The following is a 23,588-nucleotide window of genomic DNA, read 5'->3' as shown; positions in this document are numbered from 1 at the left end:
TGCTTAATGATGCAATAAATATAATGTAAAACAATTAAGAATATAATATCAGATCTGAAATGGGCTCTCAAACCACCAGGCTAATTGTAAATGGTATGTAGGTCTAACCTAAAATATTAAATATACATTTGCAGAATCATAAAGAAGAAAAAATTAAACATTTTTAAACAGAAGAAAATGTAACTTCAATAGATGACCAGGCTGAGATGTGGGTAGTCAGAGAGGAGAAAGAGCTAGTTAGGGAGCCCAGGGATGGAACAGAAAATACAAGTTTCACAGAAGGAAATAAATTTCAGCAGCTTTACTTACACTATAAACAAAATAGAGTTACATCCCCAGGAGTACCTTGAGTTAGCCTGTCCCTTTCTAATAGAATTTTCTGCATGTTATGACATGCAGTGATGTGATGCAGCCCTTTTACATCAAATGGATCTGGTACAAAAAAGGTTTGCACCAGTCTTAAGGACACTTATTTAATAAAAGCAGATGCATGATTTATTTTTCTTTTTTTAATGTCTAGCACTGTTTTACCTCAGCATTTGACAAGTCTACATTTTTGGTTTTCTTCTTTTATAATTCTAACTTAGGTGCCTGCAAGGAGCCCTGTGTTTAAGAGTTCCTTGGGGACATACGTATTTGTCCTCAAACCATAAAAAATACAGAGGCAAGAAACAAACTGACTATGTTTTTTTTTGGGAAGTCTAGGACAGAATAAGAAATAAAGCTCAGGAATTCATAGTTTTTACATGGTCACAGGTAAAACTTTCATTTACATGTTCTTTGTATATTTATTTTAATAACTAAGCTCTTTATACCTGGAATTTGTCATCCTGAATACTCAGTGAGTCTAGTGCAGGATTGTGCCTAAGACAGGCCAGCTCATCCAGATACTCTGCTGGGCTTTCCCAGTCCAGTCACATTCTCTTTGTTCCAGCTCATTTTGCCTCTGTAATTCAATCTCTGCTCCTCTCCATAGGATGTGAGCAATTTGTTCCTGCACAAGTCATTTTCTATTTCCTGCTTGTCTGTAGCAAAAACCCTGGGGAACCCTCCTGGCATTCCCCTGGGAGAGCACACAATCATCAAGGTGGGGATTTATCTACTACCAGCTCCTCATAAATCACAGGCCACTGTGCATCTCAAATCCACTCAAACACAAGCAAATTCTGGGGGATTTTTTTTTAACAGACAGTGTGTTAGATACACAGATCAACTGAAACCTCAGTTCCCATCTCTTTAAAATCCGAGAAGATGGAAGGAGTTCCCAAGATTTATTATCACCATCCAAATAAAAGGTGAGTTCACTGGAGCAGTTCACTGCTCTCCTCTTCCCAGTTAACTCCAGCCCTTCCAGTTTAGCACTGGTCACTAGTGGCTGCCAACAATGTTGTTCCACAGGCAGCAGCAGAACAGACCCCCCATGTGCTTCACTCCCTTCTAACCTCCATCACTTCTCAGTTTTTTTGCCTTACTGGGAAAAGCAAGGCAATATCTACTCCTCTGGGAGGGTTCTTGGCACTTCCTCCCTTCTGACCTCAAGGAAGATTTGTTTTCTGTAGCTGTTTCGCACACACTCATCTCTGTGTACAATCAAACCAGGCATGGACATGTAGAAAGTACCCAGCAGGAATTATTTGAGATTAATTCACAAAGATCTCTGCCCTGATCCACAGACACCTCAAAAGATTACAAAACTCTAATTCAAATCTCAGGCTGTAACCTTCTTAACTACATAGGAAAAATTACCAAGGGCTGGGGCTGACTTTCTGACCTGCAGTTCCTCCCCTTGCCCGTTCAAAAAGGGCCTGTCTTAGGAAAAGAAAACCTAAACTTCGCCTAACACATGATCATTATTCTGTTGAATTCCTAAACCCTTCAGCATTTTTGCACAGCAGCCCCAGTCTCATGGAAAACATTACAGTGCTGTCCTCAAAGCCTGAGCCATTAATCATGCATAAACCGTGAGTAAGCCTTAGTGTGCTGCTGAGCCACCTCAACAACCTCTTTTTGCAAAACATATGATTACTAGCAGATATAATACAACAGGATCTTAAATTAACTTTTACTTTCCAATCTCTAAATTAAAGCTACTTTCTAAAAGCCATTATTATAAACAAAATCACCACCGACACAGCAAATCTAGGGTTGATTACAGGCTCTGAGGAGATGCAACTCAAAGTCCAGAATTTTACATATCGACTTACCTAAGCTGCTTTGCATAGCTGAGTTCAATCTCTGTTCTTTCTTTTACAAACTTGATGTACTTTTCCAGAACATCAATACCCCACTGTGTGTGTTTTTCTAAGTTGTCAAACTGGTCCTGCAATGAATCAAATAAAAAAAAAAAAAAAAAAAAAAAAGAAAATAATAGTTTAGTCTCAAATAGTTTAGTCTTCAAAAGAATTGAACACAGAGACAACTAAAATTAATTTACAAAGGGAGTATCACCATACAGAAAATATTGTTACTATTTTCCATTACCAGTTAGATGCTTTTATAGTGAGACAGATTTTTAATCAACAGAAATCTGTGTTTTAACATGAGCCCAATTCAGTAACATTCTTTATTATTAATTTCTGAATCAGTTTCATTCCATAAATACTGGCAATTCTATTAAATACCATCTTCTAACATAAAAACATACTTAAACGTAGGATAAGAAATAGATACTCATGATATTTTGTTTTACTCTGAAGAACTAATGGAAGTTCCATGAATTTGGACTCCTAGTTAATAATTCTGATTTTCATATGAAAATTGTAGATTTAAACCCCAGCTTTGTCAGTGCTATGAATTTAAAATGTTATTTAGAACAGTTAATCTTTTTACAGAGCAGACTTCAATTCCTCTGTAGCTTTTTTCATTCTGAAACAGATGACACAATGCCTCCCAAAATGACATAAGCTATGTTTTCTGAAAGATTTCTTGTCCACCTCCATTTATATACAGATATTACTTTGTTCTTCAAATATTGTTGCCCTCAAAAACAATCACAGATGTTTTCAATAACATCAAGAACATTCCACAAGTCAGTTTGGGATTTGCAAATGCCAAGAGAAATTAAGCAATTCTAAATCCAAATTAATTATCCAAGCCAGTTTATTACTCTCTGCAGATTTCAATTATAATCACCTTATTTTTAAAAATTTAATTACTTCAACAACACTCAAATTCCACAATCCATTCCACATAGCTCTGCAGAAGTCGCTGTTTCTACAATACTCAAAATATAATTTTTAAACTGTAAAATATTGAATACTTTATCTGACAGACATACAATGTAAAATAAACAAGGGCTTTAATATCAGCCTAAGTTATTTGGCATCAGGTTCCATTAGGGTTTAAAAGGAAAATAGAGAGTAAGTTTGTACAATCTACAAATTAGATTGACCATGTTTAACAGAAAACAACACACAGCACTAGGTTTAGGTAGAATGCTGGGCTGCCACTACCCAAGATTCTGACACAAGTGATGCTTCTCTGCAAAATATTTGGCCCTGTTACTCAATTTGCAGAGCTATCACTGAGTTACAAAAGCCAGACAGGCCCATTCCCTTTAGACACAGAGCAGAAAAAGAACTTAAAGCTACAACAAAGCCTGGTTTGTGAATATGTTGCTTTTATCAAATACCACTTTCTGCTCTGTAGCACATCTGGTTGTGACAGCGAGTGACGCTGGTGGCAGGAGGGACTCTGCCAGCATTGCACACAGTCATGTACACAGGAGCTAACAAAGAAAATAAACCTGCTAATAAAACTGCTTAACTGTAATTTGAAGGGGAGAAATAGGAACCAATTTGCAAAACACCATCAAGAAGCGAGTTAACCACAGGTGAGACACGTGGAATAGGACCCATGGGGTTTGGGCATTGTGTGTTTGCTCTGGTTTAGCATCAGGTATTATTTCAAAGCGAGTCAGCCAAGCCAGACTAGGTTTCAACTTAGGTTATGTCAGTTTGTGTCAATTAAGAAGGCACTGGGGGCAGAAGAGCAAAAAGGTAATAGTGTAAAGTAACAAAAATAGTTAAGAACTGCTAAGTGCTCCAGGACTAAGTGCTCCAGAAACTACGAGAATGTGTTTAAGGGCAACTGAAGTAAAAAAATTCAAACTACACAGAGTAAAAGCCTGAATTCCAGCAATATAAATCACCCTTGAACCAGTGTAGCATCAGTCACTCAGAAAGAGGATGCATGTATTTTGCAGAAAGGGAATACACAGACTAAAAACGTAAGTGTTTGCGTATATACAAATTTCGATTTCAGACAGTTTCACAGCTGAGAAGGCAAAATCAGGGATAACAATGGGTCCTCCTCCTGACAGAGGGCTCAGCTCAGCCTGGAGTCTGATGGAAGCTAAGAGAAGCACCTTCTGCTCTGCTTCAAATATACAACCTCTCCATCTCTGGGATTATGCTGGAGTCAGGAGAGTAATGCAAACATGGCCTTTTTAAGGTTTCTGATAAAGAGGTCTTCTAGCTCTCCCACACCCTACTCTTCCACCATTTACATTATTTAACATAAACACATGCATATAAAATAAATACCCTATGGGGAAGTCCATTAGTCACAAGTCTACATGGATTCACACACTCCTGATTAGAGAAGGGAAATCTCAGGCAGGGAAATTCACTCTGCAATCCCTGTAAGTAAATTTAACCACCTTTATCAAATAGATCATATTTGTACCAAGAAACTAGCTTATTATCCTATTGTGACCCCATCCAAAGAGGAAAGGTCAAGGTTTCCCAGAGGAAAGAATGCCTTTCAAGGAGATCCTGCCCTTCAAGGTAATCCAGATTTCAAGATAGAGCAGGTTCACCCTGAAAAGGCAACCCTGGTGGTGGCTTGTATAAACCTCCCACAATCATCCCACCCTGAATCAATTCTCAGAGCATCATTTATATCAGAGTTTGAATAAAAATCCAGAAATGGCTCCAGGGTGTGGGCTGGCATCCCACAGAGGGACCTGCTGGACTGTTTCTGAGGCCTCACTAGGCCAAGTTTGGTGAAATAAAACTCCCTAAGGAGCAGTGTAAGAGGAGCACATGGTGGTGCAGCTGTTGGACAGATCAGCCTGGGGAAGATGCTGAATTTCTATTTATAAAGTGAGATGAGGCACTTGCCCCATGCCAAGTTCTAGGCAGAACCACCTCAAAACTACAAGCACTGACCTCCACTATTAAGAAGAGAGGCATGGGGAAGTTTAACTCTACAGATTTGCTAAAGAGAAGAGTTTCTGTTCTTTTCTGGGCATGGAAGAGTTGGCCCAAGTGCCATTTCACCCAGCAGCCAACGCCCCACAGCAGTGTGTTACACTGGGGTCATGCATTCCATTGTCCCTTCCCTTTGCTGAGTGCCTGGAGGATGAAAAAAAATCAGTAAAATTGGCAACACCATCACTGGCTGAGCACGAGATTCCAAAGGAAGGGCAGTGCAGCCAGAGGGACACAATACAGACTGTCCTCATTCCATGCATCTGGAAGGACACTGAAGGTAAGGAAAGGCTCTGAGTTAAAGCTGATGAATCACTAGGATTACAGAGGACACAAAATGTGTTGATTGTACAGCATAACCTTCAATTCATGAAATCCCAAAGTATTGGGATACATGTAATCAATGTAAAATAGGACTTCTGAAAAAGATATTTGAGAGCAGTTAACAATAATATTGTGCCTCCAAATAATCAATACTGAAAACAATTTTTAGAAATTGATTTACTTTTCTCCAAGTTCATTACAAAAATGAAAATTATTGGTAGGAATCTTGAGTTTTAAAAAAAGTCCTTCAATTATTCTGGAGTCTAATGAGAACAACACATGTTTTCAGCACAAAGTGCACCAGCCATGGCAGGGATGGTTTAGCAGGTGAACTGTGCCACTGCAGCTCTGCAGGTTCAGTCATCAGCTGCAAAAGGGCTCAGGTGCCCCATGAGATGCTGTTTCAGCTTTCAGCTTTAATACACAGACTCTCCTCTGTTTTTTTGCAGCATTCTCACCCTTCCAGTCAGGGAGAACATAGGAAACAATAAACTCCACAGGGCTTTAGCAATCAAGAAAACAAGGCAAGAAATATGATGCAATGTTCAGTAAGAATGCTCCCACTTGACCACAGCGAGGGAGAAACAAAGGTCATACCACACCTGTTTTCTCCAAAAGAGAAGCACCAAAACATTTTCAAGAAGAATTCACTACTTTCCTCTGGCTCAGAGACAGGTTCACAACTAAGAATGTTCTGTGAGCAGGCATACTGCATTGACAATCAGTTTCTATCACAGTAGGCTTCCACCACAGCCTTCATGTTGCTATGTCCTTCCAAACTACCAAATCTCATCTTCTCCCAGTTTCAAGTGCCTGTGTTTATTGTGGTATTAGCTTACTAAATAGAATAGACTTCTAATTGACCATCACAATGTCCATGTAATTAAACTGCTTGTGTAACTGTAACTTACTCCCCTTAATCAGATTCCACCTGCTTCCCAAATCCAGAAACATGTGCCACTACAAGCACTTCCCCAGGTGATGGAGGAGAGGGAATACAGGAGCTGACCCACCTGACTCACACAGGTGGGAAAGCAGAGTCCCTGCTGCTTGAAACAAACTGCTCAGCTTGTTCTTGAGCACACACACAAAAATTGAAGCTCAAAAGAAGGAAGTAGAACTTCAGTCATTAACATGAGCAGGAATTTGACATCCAAGTACCCAGGTTGCTTTGAATATTTTAACCTTAAGGCAAAGCATGTTTCTAAATTAATTTTCTAACTTCATTTCTGTTTCCATTAATTCCCTCCCGGTGCTTTTACTGCTGCCCAAATAACCTTCCATCCATGCATTCTTTCTAAAGTTTGGTTGCATGCTTGTTACCGTGACAATGCTTAAAATGGAAACAGTGCTGCCCGTTTGCTTTGCTTCATTTGAACAGTTACTTTAAGCTGTCAGAACCCCTTCACTTCTGAATTGCCCTCCTGAAGTCACATTCCCCAGCTAACTGAAGTATTTTGGGAAGAGGAAAGTTAGCCATTAAAGAAAAGTAAAACCTTCTTCCCATTTCTTGGCCATATAACATGGAGTACAACCAATTCTTGAGCAATAAAGTCTTTGAAGATCAGCTCAGTGACATATTCCTTCCTCTTTCTACAAGGCTTCCTTCCATCTATTGCGAAATAGTTCAGCCCATGTAGTTCAGATACACTGATAGACCTTCACTTGCCACCAAGGGACTTCTTCAGCCTTAACACTGACTGAAATAAAGGAAATGTCCTCACTTTTCCCTTGAGCTGCAGCATCAGTCTCTCTGCAGCCAGTCAGATTCACCCTGTCCAGCTCCAACACACAGCCAGGCCAGAAGAACTGGGGTTTTCTACTTGGTTTCAACTGTGAACAAAACATTAGATTCTAGGAGAATTTTTCCAATTAATTCTGCAATTTAAATCTTCCTGTCAAACCTGCCCAGAGCAGACTGAGCTGGCAGCATTTACTGTACCAGTATCTGGGCTAAACTGTCACTGTCACCCTTTCTGCTGCTTTCACAGGTGACAGTGCAGAAGTGTGAAATTAATAATACTACACAGAGACAAATAATGAAGAAAGACTATGCTGAAAATTCAGATGCTAATAGCAAATGAAAAGCCTTTATATTAGCATATGCCTCCTGTAATTCTAATGCAGCAATACAAGAAAAGACCCAGGATTCTTGAACGTTAAAAATATTTGAAGACTTTCTACTACTTCATTGCCCAGTGAGTTTGATTGTTTCCCCACAAGATTATTTGTTTACACACATTCATCAATAACAAAAATAGTGATAGGAAAATTAATAGCTACTTTTTACCTCTTATCATACCTTCTCCTCCCATATCCCTTTTTTTTAAAACTCCCTCATTCACTTTCATAGGCAAAAAGGAATTAAAGTGAAGATAAAGAATACATTACAGTGTTCAATTTCTAAATTACTTTTTTAGATTCCATGGTTTAACAACTTCAAATTATAAAAATAATTAACAAGATGATGAGCCCTTCACAGGCTCAGCTGAGTCCCATATGGCACTACAATGCTGGCAGAATACATGGGAATTCAGATCACAGATCCTCAGCGACCTACAATAAAGCTATATGCAAATGCTAACAGTCTCCAGGCAAATTAATAATGAAAAAAAATGCATAAAATACAGGCTACCACTGCAAGAGCCTTCCAGAAAATAGAGATGAGTAGAAAATACCAAAGCAATTCAGCATCTGTTGACTCAGCCTCTACTGATGAGACTCAACTTCCCACACAAAACTTGTCAGCAACAGTCAGTGAAACCCTCAGTTAATGACACTAAACAAACATCCCTGATTATATATGGTACATGGGACACCAACCTTTCCCTTCCTGCAGCAGAGACAAGGAGCACTCACAGCACCATGGAGCACAGAGGGATGAGGCAGGGAGACCATCTCAGCCTGGCTGACACTCAAACGATGCTGTGGCTTCACTGGTTGTTTTCTGAGTGAACCCTTCCATTCCCCCACACATCCAGTTCTTCTTAACAAAGCTATTTAAGATCACATGCATTTGTCATGCAGATCACCTCTTCAGCCACACATGCCTAATTTCATTTTACCCTTCACGTGTTAAATTCCTCTTGACCTTTCACCAGGATGCCTAAACAGGCATGGTTTCTGCTTGAGATGAACAATAGATAGCCCAGAGAAAAAAAGCCATCTTACTTGCCCACCTCCATCTTCCTTTCGTCACCATCCCCTAAACACATTTTTCCATAAAGCCCTCAAGGTTAACTATTCTATCTCTTCCATTCATCTGGGAACTTGATCTAAGTAGGAGATCACAAAAAGAAACATAAGATTCTTCGCTGCATCATTAAGAAATGGAATATATTTCAAACCTGTGTGAAGGGGAATTGACAGAAACCAAGAGTGGAAACAAACTATATTTCAGGTTGAAATACCTTTTATGTTGCTAGGTAAACTCACCTCTAATTGTCCTATTTCAATAGACATTACAAATAAAGCAGTTTCTGGGCCATATTTCAGCCGTGAAATGCTTACCCTCTTCAACATTTTGCTGAAGCTGGAAAGCAAAATAAGTTCTAATATTTATGCCAGTTTTAATTTGTATAGACTATAACATTGCCCCAGTAAAATAGCAAGGCCCTTTGCACAGCCTTGTAATTGCTTCTGAGACCAACCACACTCATCCCCACCCCAAAAAAACCACCTTCCACAAACTCAAGAGTGACCCCTCCTGTTAATTAATCCAGGGTGCTGTCCCACAGGCAGTTTTTGGCCGTACCTTAACCCTACCTGGATAAAAACCTGACTTAATTCAAACAAGAAGCACTTCTGAGAAAAGCCATGAGCAGCTGGCACAAAGGCCGGCACCTGGAGAGCAACATTAATATTCCAGCTGCTCTGAGGCATGGCCAGTCCTGGGAGTACAACCAGACCATCAGGGCTGACAGGGAACCAATTTGATTGCAACATCTCACAAAAAGATCAACCTACAGCAGAGTTACACAGGAACATCCCCCACTAATGAAAGAGGTGAGCCTGGTACTGATGAAGGTTGTTAAACCTCCCTCTAGAGAAGGTGCCCAACACCAGATTAAAACAGCACTGGGTTACAGAGCCCACAGCAGCAATGCCAACATCAGGCTCCCAAAGCAGGGCTGGACAGCAGCTCAGAGCAACAGGTCGGCAAGAGGACACCTCTGCCTGCTGGGGAGGTCACTGGGAGTACAGCCACACTCCTGCCGTGGTGACCCACTTTAACACCTATTATGGAAGCCTTGCAAAACCCAGCACGTGGTTCATGGGGAGAAGCTTCCCAGTGTGAGTACAACACATGTCATTGACTGCCAAGGCATTCACACACACACACACACACACACACACACACACACACACTCAGTGTCTCAACGTCTCATTCTCTCTGCTGACAGCTTAAACTGTGAAGTGAAACTGCTTCTTTTGCAGCAGCCAGAAGGCTCTGAGGCCACAGAAGCAGTGGAGTTCCAGGAGCAGGTGATCCTGCAAGAAACCTCCTGGTCTTGCCCCCAAGGGTTGCTCTTACCACTGCAGCAAAGAGCCTTCCTCATCAGAGCCCAAACCAGCTGGAGCCCCAAACCCTCCACCTCTGCCATCCTGGTGTCAAACGAAGCCTCTTCCTCCTCCCCCTATGCCTGTTGTATCTTGCAAAGGATGTGGTAAAGCAGAACTTGTAGTCCCTCCATAGCAACAGGGCAAGTAACTGTGCTAACACAGCAGCCAGGACGGAAGGTGAGAGAGGGGATGTTCCATCCGAGAGAGGATGTGGTTGTTGGTGTTGCAGCAGCTCAGAAAGATGCAAGATAACAGAGAGGAGCGATTAATTCTGGGGAGTGGGAGGCAGGAGGATGTGATCAGTTCAGCTACAGCAGGACAGAGCTGATGAGCAACAGGTGATTAAGAGAAACAGCAACTGAGCCAAATACTGGATAGTGAGGACAAATAAGACTATCCTTTGTTTTCCTGGAACAAGGGATTTTTTGATGGTAAATTGTGTAGGTTACATGTCCTGGACAGCATGGACAGAAATACATCCAGCATGGAGCATTAGGTGTTGCTTTGGTTTTATTCAGACAGGTACCTGAAGAGGCCATACTGAGGCATTACCTGCTGTTATGAGCAGGAGATCCTTCTAAAGATAGATAGTGTTGCATCCCTTGAAAGAGGAAATGTGCTTCTTAGAGGTGTCACAGTCTCATGCACTTGAAAATTAATTTTATAGCTCTCTTTGAATAAGGGAAAGACAAGGCTCAAAAATCACTGTTTGCTATGTCCAAGGACACTTTTCATAGATGGGCACAATGCAGCAGCGATTCATTTCCTTCAAATAAATTTATACACTTTGAGGTTTGAGGCACTGCATGACTTTGCCACAATGAGAACCATCTGTCATGAGCAGCCCATTCAGAAAGGAACATTTCTTTTCAAACCTACAATTCTACTTATAAAACACATTCGAGAAACCCCAGAACAAGACACAGTTTTGTTTCAAAATACATTATAATGTGCAAATTATAACCCAGGTTGTAAGAAAGCTCTTAAAGAGCAAGATAATAAGAGAGAAACTTCAACTAATGCCAGATGTTAAGCTGAACTATTTTTATTGAAGGACTGAGTGCATTTCAATATTTTTATGCACTTGTTAAGTTATTTAAATAGGAGACAAAATGCACATGTTGCTACTTTTGGTGATTCTAGTGCAATTCAACTGATTTAAGTGAACTTATTTGTACCAGGTATAAGGATAAACAGGAGAATCTAGACTTTAAAATCCAGACTCATTAGCTAAGCAAAGGCTCATAACTACTAAAATCTACTCAGGCCAGAGAGATGATGCATCTCTACCATTAGCATTAATTATAGCCACAAAACTCATTTAGGAAAAAGAAAAAAAAAGAAACAAAACAAAGCAATGCTAACCTCCTCCTGCTCATCCAGGGGGAATAGGAATGGGATAAAGATTTGGTTTTTGCTGACAGTATCCAGAGTTACAGCCTGAAAGCTGCAAGGACCCACAGGGATTCTCTGTTCTGTGCATTATAAACAAGAGCTTTGAAAATGAGCAGATCCTCCTGGTTTGTGGGGCTCTGCTGGGAGGGTACAAACCATGCGCTTCAGCAGAGCTCCAGATCCAAGCTGCCTCCCCCAGGAGTTGCAGCATGGTAACCAATGCTAAATATACTCTGCTGTTGCTCCAGGAAGGATTTTCAGTTGACAAATGTTGCAACTTTTTCACTGTTCCCCAGCATCATCCCACTTCCCTGATTTAATACACACCCATTTGTTCTGAAATTATTTGAACAAATGCAATTTTAGAACTAATTCCCAGTAAATCTTTTGCTGTCTGGCCACATCTTGGATTAACTGTTGACTGATTTTCATTCTCTTTTTTTTTTTTCCCCAGTCGGCGAAGCTCTCCCTTAATAATACCAGCTGTTAAAACAAAGATCAACAAGAGCTCTTGCCCACGGTTTCCCCTTTGGGCAGCTGTGTACTGATTATTAAAAATGAGCCATAGAGTGTTCTGGTTTATTGCATGGCATGGGTAACTACAATAGAAAGCCAAACGAGCCTGCTGATCCATTTAAAAGAACACACACAAAAAAGGCAATTCTGCCCTCTTATCCAAAACCATACTGAATCACAATAGCAGAATCTTATTCACAAGAACAATACTTCAAACTGTAGAAGTCTGTGGGAATGGGTTTGTTATGGTTTTGGTTTTTTTTGTGGAAATTAGCTTTTTGCCCAGCTTCATCACAAACCAATGCCATACTGGTTTCATCATGCAGAATACCCAAGTTGTTTTATCCATCCTCAAAGTCAACCTTTCTTCATTAGTATCAAACATTTTGAATATGATTCAGCTTTGGCCACACAGTTGGAGTTTAAAAAAGGGGTTCCAGGGGATTAATTTGATTTTTTTTGCATCATCACTTAAAAACAATCACTGTGACATTGTTACACTTTACAAATAAGAGTCCTTGGTCTCCCTCTATCAAAACTAGCCTAAAAAGATAACAGTTAAAAAACCACCAAAGGTCTTGCCAGGTATGCCTGGTATTCTCAACAGCAAAACTTCTAATCTCCATTAAATAAATCCCCTGGTGGGTGTAGAACTGAGCACGTGTGCAAAGCTCTTTTCTACACACGTTAATGCAGAGATGTATTTATTCACTGAACTCAACAGCCTTTTCACCTCCTTCCCTGGCTGTGAAGCCAGACCTGACCAAACCCCAGAGCAGGCACATTGTCCTTCCAGGATGTTTATGCAGACACTTGGAAAAGAAAAATGTTGCAAAAATCATTAATTCTGCTTAGCTTGAGGTTGACTCCTGGAATCACTGGAGCCATGGCAGTAACTAGAGTTAAAAAAATAAAACCCCCCACTTCAGAGTGCTCCAAATTCTTCCCTAAAGTTCAAAAAGAAAGTGAAGATCTGAACTAACTGTTCCCTCCTCTCATTTCCGAATTAAACGGAATAAACTGCTGAAAAACTTTTTTGTAGATGGGATTCAAAAAGTATTTAATACCTGAAATACCATGACATGACAAATACAGTCCTAGATTCTTCAAGAGCCACTTCACATTCAAGACCAAATAAGATTACTGCTATGCCTGAAGTACTTCTATCTGCCATTGCATTCCATTTTTAACCCAGAAATTAGATTAGGTGCTTCCACTGTGATCCAAGAAATAGTGAAGTTTCCAGAACAGGAAGATTATCAGAGATATATGCAACTCAGAAATCTAATGCAATGGATAGAACAATGTCAGAGTGCATAACATTTTAAATGTCTGCAAACAACAAAGTTGGCCACTTCAAAATACGTTAACAAACTCCGTTCAAAGTGCATTTCATAATTCAGAATTATCTATTCATACACTCCACTCTGTGGAGTGGAGTCAAGCTACACTGGCAAAAAATGAATAAATTCTGTTACTAGGCCAGAAATGTAAGCAAAGAGCCAAAAGAAAGCTGTAGAGGCTCTATACCTTAAATCTATCTATGAGGGTTTCTCACACAGCTTTTTTATTACAATAAGATCTGGCCTCTCCTGTAGCTGTAAAAATGGCAAGCAAGACAGTACTCTAACATCCTGCCACATATTTTCCTTTTACCCAATATCTTTCTCCTCTCAGTTTTTCACTGATAAACATTCAGGGAAGAACTTAACCCCAGCTGCAACTGCACTCTGCAACATCCTAGAGCTGGGCCACTTATCTCAATTTTGACAAAAACATTGTTTCAGTCTGATCCCACTTGCCTAAAATATTCAGACTTTAAGCTGATCCTTGCCGTGCTTCTTTTCCTGTACAAAAGACAACATTACCAGTACAGCCATAGAATTACCAAGCTAAAATATGGTCAGACCAAAACTAATGTGGCAACTCTACCACCTACACATCTTGCTAAGGATCAGAAACATTCACCTGTGCATCAAAGCATGAATTGCTATTGATAGCAATTCTTCAATTACTTCAGTCTCTTATCCTTTGGATAAAGAGAGCATATCTTTCTATTCTCACATGCTCACTTCTGTGACATTTCCAGGTAACAGCTTCCATTAACTGTAGTGTGAACTTGTGCTACATCAAAGTTTAAATATGAGGAAAAGTAATCACATTTCCTTTAGCCAAATAATCACTGTCCAAAGCCTCTCAAACCCCACTGGGTCTCCCCCTTCTCCCAACAGAAGCCTCTCTCAGCTCCCAGTACCAAGACTGCAGCAAAACTAAATGAATGCATCAAAGTAGGTGGAATAAGAAGGGGGAATCATTGTGCAAAATGCTGACCCATCAGAAGCATACAAAGCATTTGTTCAGTGGTGACAATGAATAATTTAATCTGAGGCAAATTACCAAACAAACATCAATTAAATTACATGCTAGACTACAAGAGAAAGTTCTCCCACACACATTTCAGGTTTGCAGAGTCAATAGAGCAGCACAATGCACTCTGTGACAGTCATCCAGGCTGCTCACTCAGGGATACTTGACATTCTCAACAGGACATATGACAACTGCAAGAATCTAAAGAGAAAGAGGTAAACTTAACTTCATCACACTAAACAAACATTCATACAAGAAGAATAAAGAGACCACGTGTCACCTAGCCTTGTAAAATGCAAGAAATCAGAGTTCCTTACCCATAAACAACACTCATGAAACGTGCAGAACTATGTCTCCACCATCCATCAATTTTAAGGCCTGAGCACCTGATCAGAGAGCATTTAAAGCAAGTTGTAGCAGCAGCTAAGACTCCCCAGTCTAACAGCAGCCTCGTTGTGCTAAATGCTGCCTTTAGTCCAACAAATCCAGAGCTGGGTCCAGCTCACAGAAATCAGAGACACGTGGGGAACCACAGCGTGGCGAGCGAGGCTCGGTGGTTTGCTGCCTGTGCCACAAGGATGCTGCAGGACAGCCACACTCTGAGCCCCAGCAGACAAAGCTCAAGTTCACTGTGCTGACCATACCATGCCAGCCAAGGCAACCTAAAATTACAGTTTCTAGAAAGTAGGGCAGCTACAGACTGTCCAAACCTTTTGGTCTGGCTCCCTACACAGCCTCCAGCCTCTCAAAGAAAAACAGTCAGAACATTTTATGGAAATAAATCAACAATTATAGTTTCTTTTGACCAAAATGGCTTGGAAACCTAAGCATTAAGAATAAATGACATTTTGCCATCCTGAGCTAGAAGAGCAACATCCTTTGATCCTTTAAGTAAGGACTGCTTCCCTCAGCAAGGATATTCTGCTCCTAAGCTGGATAGGCAAGTCTAGCTGAGCAAAAGGGGTAATCCAGTTTTCTTGCAACAACAATCTCATTTCCTTAGGTTCCAAAACCACATGTCAATATTTTATAGCTCGTGCTATAATAATGACAATACCATGATACAGATTTCAAGCTTTCACTGCACTAGAAGAAATATCTTCACAATACTAATGGAAATTACAACAGTAAACAGCCTCCTATTAATACAGTTTTCAGACAAAGTTGTGAAGAAAATCACTACCCAATTTAAAGCAGTGCTTGTTGGAGCCAAGATTAAAAACCACACTTGGGTCTCACCAGTCTGACCACTTGCCTCTGCTCACCCCATCTTCTAGAACTACATATTTGCCTAAATCCAGGAACAGTGAAACAAGGGACAGCATGGAAGACTGAATTTTTTAGCTTTCACTAAAATATTTGGGTTCATCCTCTAAATAAAGACATCTACTTCAAGACCTTGAAAATTGACTTCTGAAGTTTTAAACTTTTTGTAGTTTTTGACGATTCATATCTCTCCAGCTGCCAGGCAGAATACTGGTTCTGAGGGAGGAAGGTGTATGCTCACCAGACAAAGACAAAAAAAGAAAAATGGTTTAATGTTTTATCAGTTCTACTCTGGCATTTAAATATTAACTTAAAATGAAACTGAAAATACACATAAAATCAGGCTGAGGCTGCATCCAGCCTCATTAAAACCATATTATATTAGTTTACCTAACTGCAAAGGCAAATATTTTTTCAACATAAATCCTATGCATAAAACCATGCAATAAATGTATCCATTAGCATCTAGATAAAGGGACTAATAGGAGGCTCACATAACCAGCTATGCAGTAAAACCTAGAGCACAATCAAGCTCCAAGACAATTAATACTACCAGGAAAAGCTCTTACTAACTTTCCTAAGCCCAAGATGCACAACCTTTCTGAAATACAGATTTCCAAATTCTTTATAAAGCTGGTAAGGCTACGGCAAGCAGACAAGAATTTTAAACTCTTTTAAGGAGTTTAGAGCCAACAAAGCTCCTGGTATTTCAGTGCCATTGCAGGCTCTTATAACACTGCAGGCATTTAGAAGCACCAGCAAATTAATATGCTGCACCAACTCATTTGGTGAACAATCTCATTCAGATCTTAAGCTGCTTGTCCGGGGTTCTGAATGTGTGAGCAGGCTGAAAAAATCTGAGGCGCCGCAGATATTTCCTGAAAGGGTGCTACAGTTTTTCAAGTGTAAAGCTGCTTGCTGTACTTTGGACTGGTTACTGGGACAGCAATAAAAAGCATTCTTGTGTCTTGAGGGCAAACAAAACCAAGACCACCACATCACATACATCATGATGTGCTTAGTCAAAGAACTAACACAAACCATGGTGAAATGTTATTAAAATCTTCGTTGTGGAGAGCTGCCAGTTAAGTTTGGGTCATTGTGACAGCACAGTGTGTGTTACAGGAATATTTCTTAATTAATTGGTTTATTAGGACTCTGTAATAGCAAAGTATGCTGCTCACAGAGCACATGGAGTGGAACTTTGTGACTAAGATTACGGATAAGTCATCCTGATTCCCACTCTTCTCACATTCCTGGAAGATCAAGTGGAAGGCTACCATAACACCACCAACAAATAAACACTGGAATGCTTACATTACAGCCTGCTCCTTGTGTTTTCCTATCACAGCAATAACAAACCATGAAGCATTAAAAGAGGATGGCAAGCACAGCACTGCTCTTTTCTGTCACTATTGTGGGAGGAAGTCTAATAAATGCTTGTCATTTCCAGAAAGTAATGGATTCCCCAACTCTGGCATAAACAGTGCCCACAAATTGCATGCAAATCTGTCACAAATTCACTTCTTCTCAAGAACAATTCTCCATTTAACATCAGCAACTGATAACACAGCACTAACATCAAACACAGCCAGTTCACAGATGAAAGTACTGCAAACAGCTTAAGAGCAGACTGACATCTTGCAAGAGAACCATGAATTTAGGTCAGCTCATTGCTGTACTGCTCAACAGAGGAACATGAAACGATGTGATGTGCAGAGTAAGATGTTGGTCACTTGGGCTCATGGTTTCCTGCAGCAAGAGAAAAACTGCAGCTCATTTTCAGCGCAACTGGACAAGCCTGCAAGGTGGAGACCGGATCATTCCATTCAGGAAACAGAATCTCCCCTTCTGGTAACATCTACAGGATTCACAGTGCAACAGCCTCCAAAGGGAAAAGAAGCTGTTTCTTACATTATTTTTGCACAGGGCCATGTAGGGCACCTCACAATGACATCTTTAACAAGTAATTAATTACTCAAATGAAAAGAAAACACACATTCCATCCTCCCTTTAGCAGGGATGTGTGAATATCACCCCCACACAACTTCAGAAGTCTAGATTGGGAGGGTTTTAAGCAGATGCCATTAAATATTGATGTTGCATTTCATTTTTTGCATGACTATTTATTTGAAGAGAATTAATTAGTACATTGAAAAAACTCTTTGAAATGTGGCTGTCAGACACATACTTTTTATAACATCCAGGGAATACTGCAATACCTAAAATAAATTGTACTATCAGCTTGCTATATTGCTTTTCAATATCAGAAGATACAATAAAATAGATAACCTCTATTTCACTTTTAGCTTTGTCCCAGCCTCCAGTAACTATTCCATAGTTACAATTTCACAACACAGAACTTCCATAACAAACGTGGGCACAAGAGAAATAACCATATTTTAGCCTATACCAGAAGAGTCATGCGACAGAAGAGGTTGATGATTTCCACATCCTTGAGTGTCTTGTGCTCCATCCTCCCAATCATTCTTGTCTTTAATTCATGTCACATAATTTGCAAGACTGGGACCATCAGTGCCTGGATTGCACAGTGCTTACCCAGCACAAGGGGGTTGGATCTCCAGCAAAAAATGCTGTCAACAAACCCAAGTTCACAAAACAAATACATATTTAAATTTTAAAAATAATCAAAGGACTTCTGGAACAGTACAATACTTTAACACCAACTTACACTGAGGCATTCCTCAGAAGTCTTGATAGATAGACTTCCAAATAACTTATTACTGAAATGAGACAATAATGGCCATTTACTCAAAAGTGGAAGATATTCAAGGGCAAGTTCTTATTTTTGTGGAAGAGACACCTTTGGATATTACAGCTCACTGGAGCAAATGAAAACTCATCACCTCAAGACACTTTTTTAATTTTGAAATATCTTGCTGTTTTATTACGTTGCCAGGTCACTATCAGCAAGTCTCTCTGCAGTGCTCTGGGTCTTCCAGAAAAATCAATTTGCTGTTCCTGTGACACTTGATGTATTCAGCTGATCTACAGGAGCCTTGCTAAATTTGACATTTCTGACTTGGTGCTCAAGGCTGTGAGAGGTTATCACACTGCAATTTAGGCAACATCTTTGGAAACAAATGTTGCAAATTCTAAAGTACACGGTGATAAGATAAATCTTATGAGTAATGCAAGAAAGGCAAAACAAACTGGTTTTGAGAATAAATAATCTACTCATGGGAAGTAAGATGCATGGAGGGGGCATGGGAAAATAATGGGATATTTAAAAAGAGAACCTGCTCTGCTGCAGAACATTAGAAAAGTAAATTGTCTCTTTAGCAGAGGTCAAAACTAAAGGTGTAAGGCATCTGCACAACAATGTCAGCCTTCCTCTTCCCCTTTCCTTCTTCCTCATATCTACACTTTGCTTACTTCAGATTTCACCCATTGTAAGGCTGCAGCTCTGCCTGTTGGATTAATGAGCATTCAAACACGTTAGAAACACTTTTGTTTGAAGAACAAAGAGGAACCTCCTCTCTAACCTTTGACTTCAACAGGTCTGAGCTACCGATCTTCACACAGCAACTGGAGCTTCTGGGCTCAGTTCCCTGAGCATCCCATGACTCCCCAACTATTTTATAACACAGGGATAGAGCAGTTGCTTGATGAGCAGTTGAATCATCTAAAAAATATGAAAGAGGATATTGACTTGAATCTACAAGATGCTTTATCTGCCAAGCAGGGAAAGCAAGTTTGGCCTCTGAACCAGACTGATTCAGAGAGGAAGAGGAAAACAAAGGTGTGTTTGCCTGCCTACAAAGAAGGCAGGGAAAGAAAGAAAATTTCTCACAAATTGACAAGAACATCCCCTCCCACAGTAAGGACAATGAGGTCACTCAGTGCTCTACAGTTGTTCCAATGACAATACCTTCCACTTAAAATAGTTTTTGGAAGCTACAACTCTGGTCCAAAGGTTGAGTCAAAACTTCTCCCAGCCAAGGAAGTGAAAACAAAGGGTTTGTTTTTCACAAACTCTGAATTTCAAATCCATCTCTCCAAATTTTTGGCTGCTAATTCATGGCCCAAACTGGTGGACCAAGAACCACTAAGAGCAGTGAAGTTTATGTTATGGGAGAAGACTTGGGCAGAGCATCTCTGAAGCCAGAGCTCAAGATGACCACACCTGCCAGTTTCTACCAGGGACATTCAGAATTCAGATGTTACTAACAAAGAGCCACCCTAAAACATTCCAGCTTTCATAAAGTCCTTAAGGGTGTACTTGTACAGGATTCTTGTAAAATAAAATTGCAGTTTACCTGGCTCTGCAGAGTGAGATGGATCAAGACAAAGTGACTGAGAACTAAGAGCAAGACAGAACATCTGTCATGTGGGCTCCTCACTTTTATTTTTCGACTACTTTTGTACACAAATGGCATCCACCATGATCAGTAAGCACATCTAACAAGGCTGCTGACACTTTGTAGTTCTTGCTTATGAGTATTTACTATACTGACAAAAGTTCATTAATCATGTTTTATTCCTCCTCCAAGTTAAAGAAAAGTAAAATGCCAAATAAATAAAGCTGAACACAACCATGACATTTTTATCCTTATGAAATTCACATGGCTTATGGACTCTGCAAATGCACACAAGCGAACACAGTCTTAACATTTTGTAAAATAAAGACATAACACAATATGTGTAAGATCCTACACTTCCTCTGTAGTGATTGTTGTTTAAAAAATGATGTATTTCCTGGCTTTAAGATGCCTAATTCTATTAATTTGGTATTTGTGACCATATCTATTTTTGGAGCAGCTATGGAACACATATACAAAAGAGAAAAAACAAGTTCTAAATGCAGTGCTGTGAATAGAGTACAGTTCATGCATCTTTTCTTCCCTAAGAGAATCTGAGCATTAAGCATTGCACCACACAAAGAAAACGTATTATGGTCCCCCTTTTTAAGAGTGATTTGTGCCTGTGGCTTTTTTTCTGTTACTTTTGGGTTCATCTTCTGATTATTTTCAAAATTCTCCTATCCACAAAAGCCTCTTGAAGTGCATTAGGGCTAACACACTAGTCCCAGACTGTTTAATTTAGCCCTAATACCTTGAGGAAGCTTCAGGATAGATTGTTGGTGTTCTGATTAAAGAATCAATCCCAACCCCCGCCAGGAAGGTTGGATGGATGCCTTGCCCCCAGAGGGAAATCAATTGTGCTCCACTGACCAGCATCTCCCAAACAATACATGTGTCAATGTATCATGAATAAAACCCCCAAACACTTCATTCTTACATTCTAACTGTAAAAATGGGGTCTGAATTTCCATTATTTTGACATTTTTCACTTGTCCAACTCTCCTAGTGTGGATTCTGGCTTTTCATTCCTCTGTCACTATTCCATTTATTTTTGTTCCCAGAGATTAACCCACAAGCAAACCACAGAAGACTACACCAAGCCAACAGTAGATCCAAGTCAATACAAATGTCTATAACTCTGTGCATGAAACTCATAAATATCATGTGAAATGTCTTCTGACCTCTGTGTGAATGGAGCACACCATTCTGTCATGCTGTTCCCAGCCATCGGGTACTTCAACTCAACTGCTAACAGGCAAGTGGAATATTTATATTTGTATTGTTTAGCTCAGCAAAGGTTTTTGTTAGCAGAACAATTCAACACACGCTCTCAACCATTAAATGTTGGCACTGAGATATCTTTCTGTTCAAGACTGTATATTTTCCAAGAGTGACAACTATGCAGACCCAGTCTCCAATGATGCCTAAATTAGGTGCATGTGTTTTAAACCAGCACATTTTCTAGCAAAAATTGTCATTTTTCAACAATTACAGCTTTCCTATTTCAAGATCATCTCATGTCAATCATACTGAACCTCTGAAAAATGAGGTTTCTAGCAATTTTATACATAATATAGGTAAAAGGATGATGCAGACAAGAATCAGAATAGGAACCACAATGCAAAAATAAAACCAGCCCACAGTTACCCAGAGGAGGAGGTGGTGGGAGATGCTCACACATACCAGGAATGGATGCAAGCGCCTACCCACCTCCAGCATGGTCTCTTGGGCTCCTCCAACACATCTCAGAAAGACACATGCAGCCACACAGCCAGACACTTGATTTTATCTTTAAATAGAGCTGGAACCTAGCTAGCCCCCACTTTCCAAAAATAAGGCTGTAAATCCCCAGGGCACTGATTTAAACAGGCACCAAGTCACACATGTCATGTGAGATGCATTCTCACTACCTAAAGAGTCGGCTGGTGCAAATTTGGGTTTCAGGTAGAGCATGCAACCATAATCTGTGTGGATGCCTTGATCCTGGTGGTCAGCCTGGCAGTACTTTGGGAGGATGGAGCCTCTCAGATCAGCTGATGACGGTGCAAAGCAACAGAGGAACCCCTAACCGATATTTCCATCACTGCAACATTTGCTTAGGAGTTGTTTTGCACACCAAAAACTGAAGCAAAGCTGTGCAGTTTTTTAGCTTTTGCATGTTAACTTACAAACACATGCCAAAAGCATCCTGTGTGAAACCCAGATGTTCCACAGCTCCAGAGACTTGTAAGGAAATAAAGGCTTTTGACCAGCACATATAACCCTTTCCTCTCACCCTTTATTTTTAGGCTTTTCCAGTGACTACATATGAGCAAAAGGATCTCAGACTGTTATATTTGGGAGAAAGAGCCAGGATGGGTGAAAAAATATTTATGTAGTGCTCTATCGCAGCCCTCCCTGATCATCTACTGCCAGCTTTTCTTTTACTACAGCAAAACCTGAGTTACACTCTCTTAATGAACACCACTCCTGTAAGACCCACATTTGACAGATCAACAGCCCTCGAGAGGGAAAGAAATATTTCTCTTCCCCATTTAACTTCTGTTTGAGAAAACACACTTCCATTCACTCCCTGCTCCATGCCAATCATTTTTTTCTTTTTGTAAATACAAGATAAAAGTGCTAAAGCACTTCTCTCTGCCTAAGAGAGTATAATGCGAAGTGAAAAATATTATCTAAACATATTTTGAACTTATTTGCTAAAAAATTCCTTCAGGCTTTCTGCACAGAATGAGTGAATGAAAAACAGCAGTGCACAAAGTTCTGGAAAAAGCTTTTATTTGGGGATGTTGTCAAATATTCTTCCACAGTAAGTAAAGACGCAAAGTGCAACCACAGAAATCAATGCATATACACTGTAATCAGTACATCAACTCCACTTAAACATGACATGGAAAAAGCCACATAAAATAGAAATATACAAAGCCAAAAGAGGGCTGCTAGGTCTCTGCACTACTTTTCTGCTTTACTCCTTATCTAATCCTCATCCTTTGCTCCATGCTTATTCCTTCACCTTGTGCACCCACTATACTTTCTCCTGATCCCATCAAACTCTTGACTTGTGGTTCCTAATGCACTAATCCCATTGCACATCCAGTCTGACAGCAACTCACAATCCCACCCGGCCTGCCCAGAGCCCAGCCCTGCTCATGTGCTTTTATCCAAGCTGTTTCCTTGTTACTGACTGGTTCCTTGTTTTCTTTCTTTAAATTAATTTTCCCCTCCTGAGCTCATTTCTGCAGTTTCCTTTGCCCTACTAGTCCTTATTCACTCACTGTCAGAACTGCCAATTTGAATTATCTCTCTTCAAATGACCCTCTCCATCATTCCTGGCACTTCCATCACAGGAACACTTCCTAGCAAGCAGACCCAGCTGTCTGTAACTAGATCCTGGTGTGATCTCAAGTCCTCCTTCTCCACATTCAGTCTCCTGAATCAGGTGGTTTCCTCTCTGACCACACACCTCACTCACCCTCAGGTGAGTGTAACAAGAACCAGTCCATGACAACAGAAGAACCGGTTTGCTGCTATGAACAAAGAATAAAAGTGGTCAGAGGGATCTTTACCTTGACTTGGTGCAGCCATGCTTTCCCCCTGCTCACTGACCCACGCTGTCCTT

The 23,588-nt window shown here is 40.2% G+C and overlaps 1 protein-coding gene across 27 annotated transcripts in view; it reads right to left on the bottom strand.

The window, feature by feature from the left end:
- The window catches only part of FNBP1 (formin binding protein 1), a 98,561-nt gene that overhangs the window by 62,301 nt on the left and 12,672 nt on the right, over window positions 1-23,588 (bottom strand). For all 27 annotated transcript variants that reach the window (XM_088065961.1, XM_088065962.1, XM_088065964.1 and 24 more), the window contains one exon: window positions 2,205-2,320. In XM_088065961.1, the coding sequence (XP_087922087.1) occupies window positions 2,205-2,320 (116 nt within the window). The remainder of the gene's footprint in view (window positions 1-2,204; window positions 2,321-23,588) is intronic.

The sequence above is a fragment of the Pseudopodoces humilis genome, chromosome 22, assembly GCF_049639895.1.
Source record: "Pseudopodoces humilis isolate 2021_Gansu_Grassland_sample_001 chromosome 22, ASM4963989v1, whole genome shotgun sequence".
NCBI classification, from domain to species: Eukaryota; Metazoa; Chordata; class Aves; order Passeriformes; family Paridae; genus Pseudopodoces; species Pseudopodoces humilis.
Note: the sequence above shows the minus strand (reverse complement) of the source record. Positions and strands in the feature narration are given on the sequence as shown.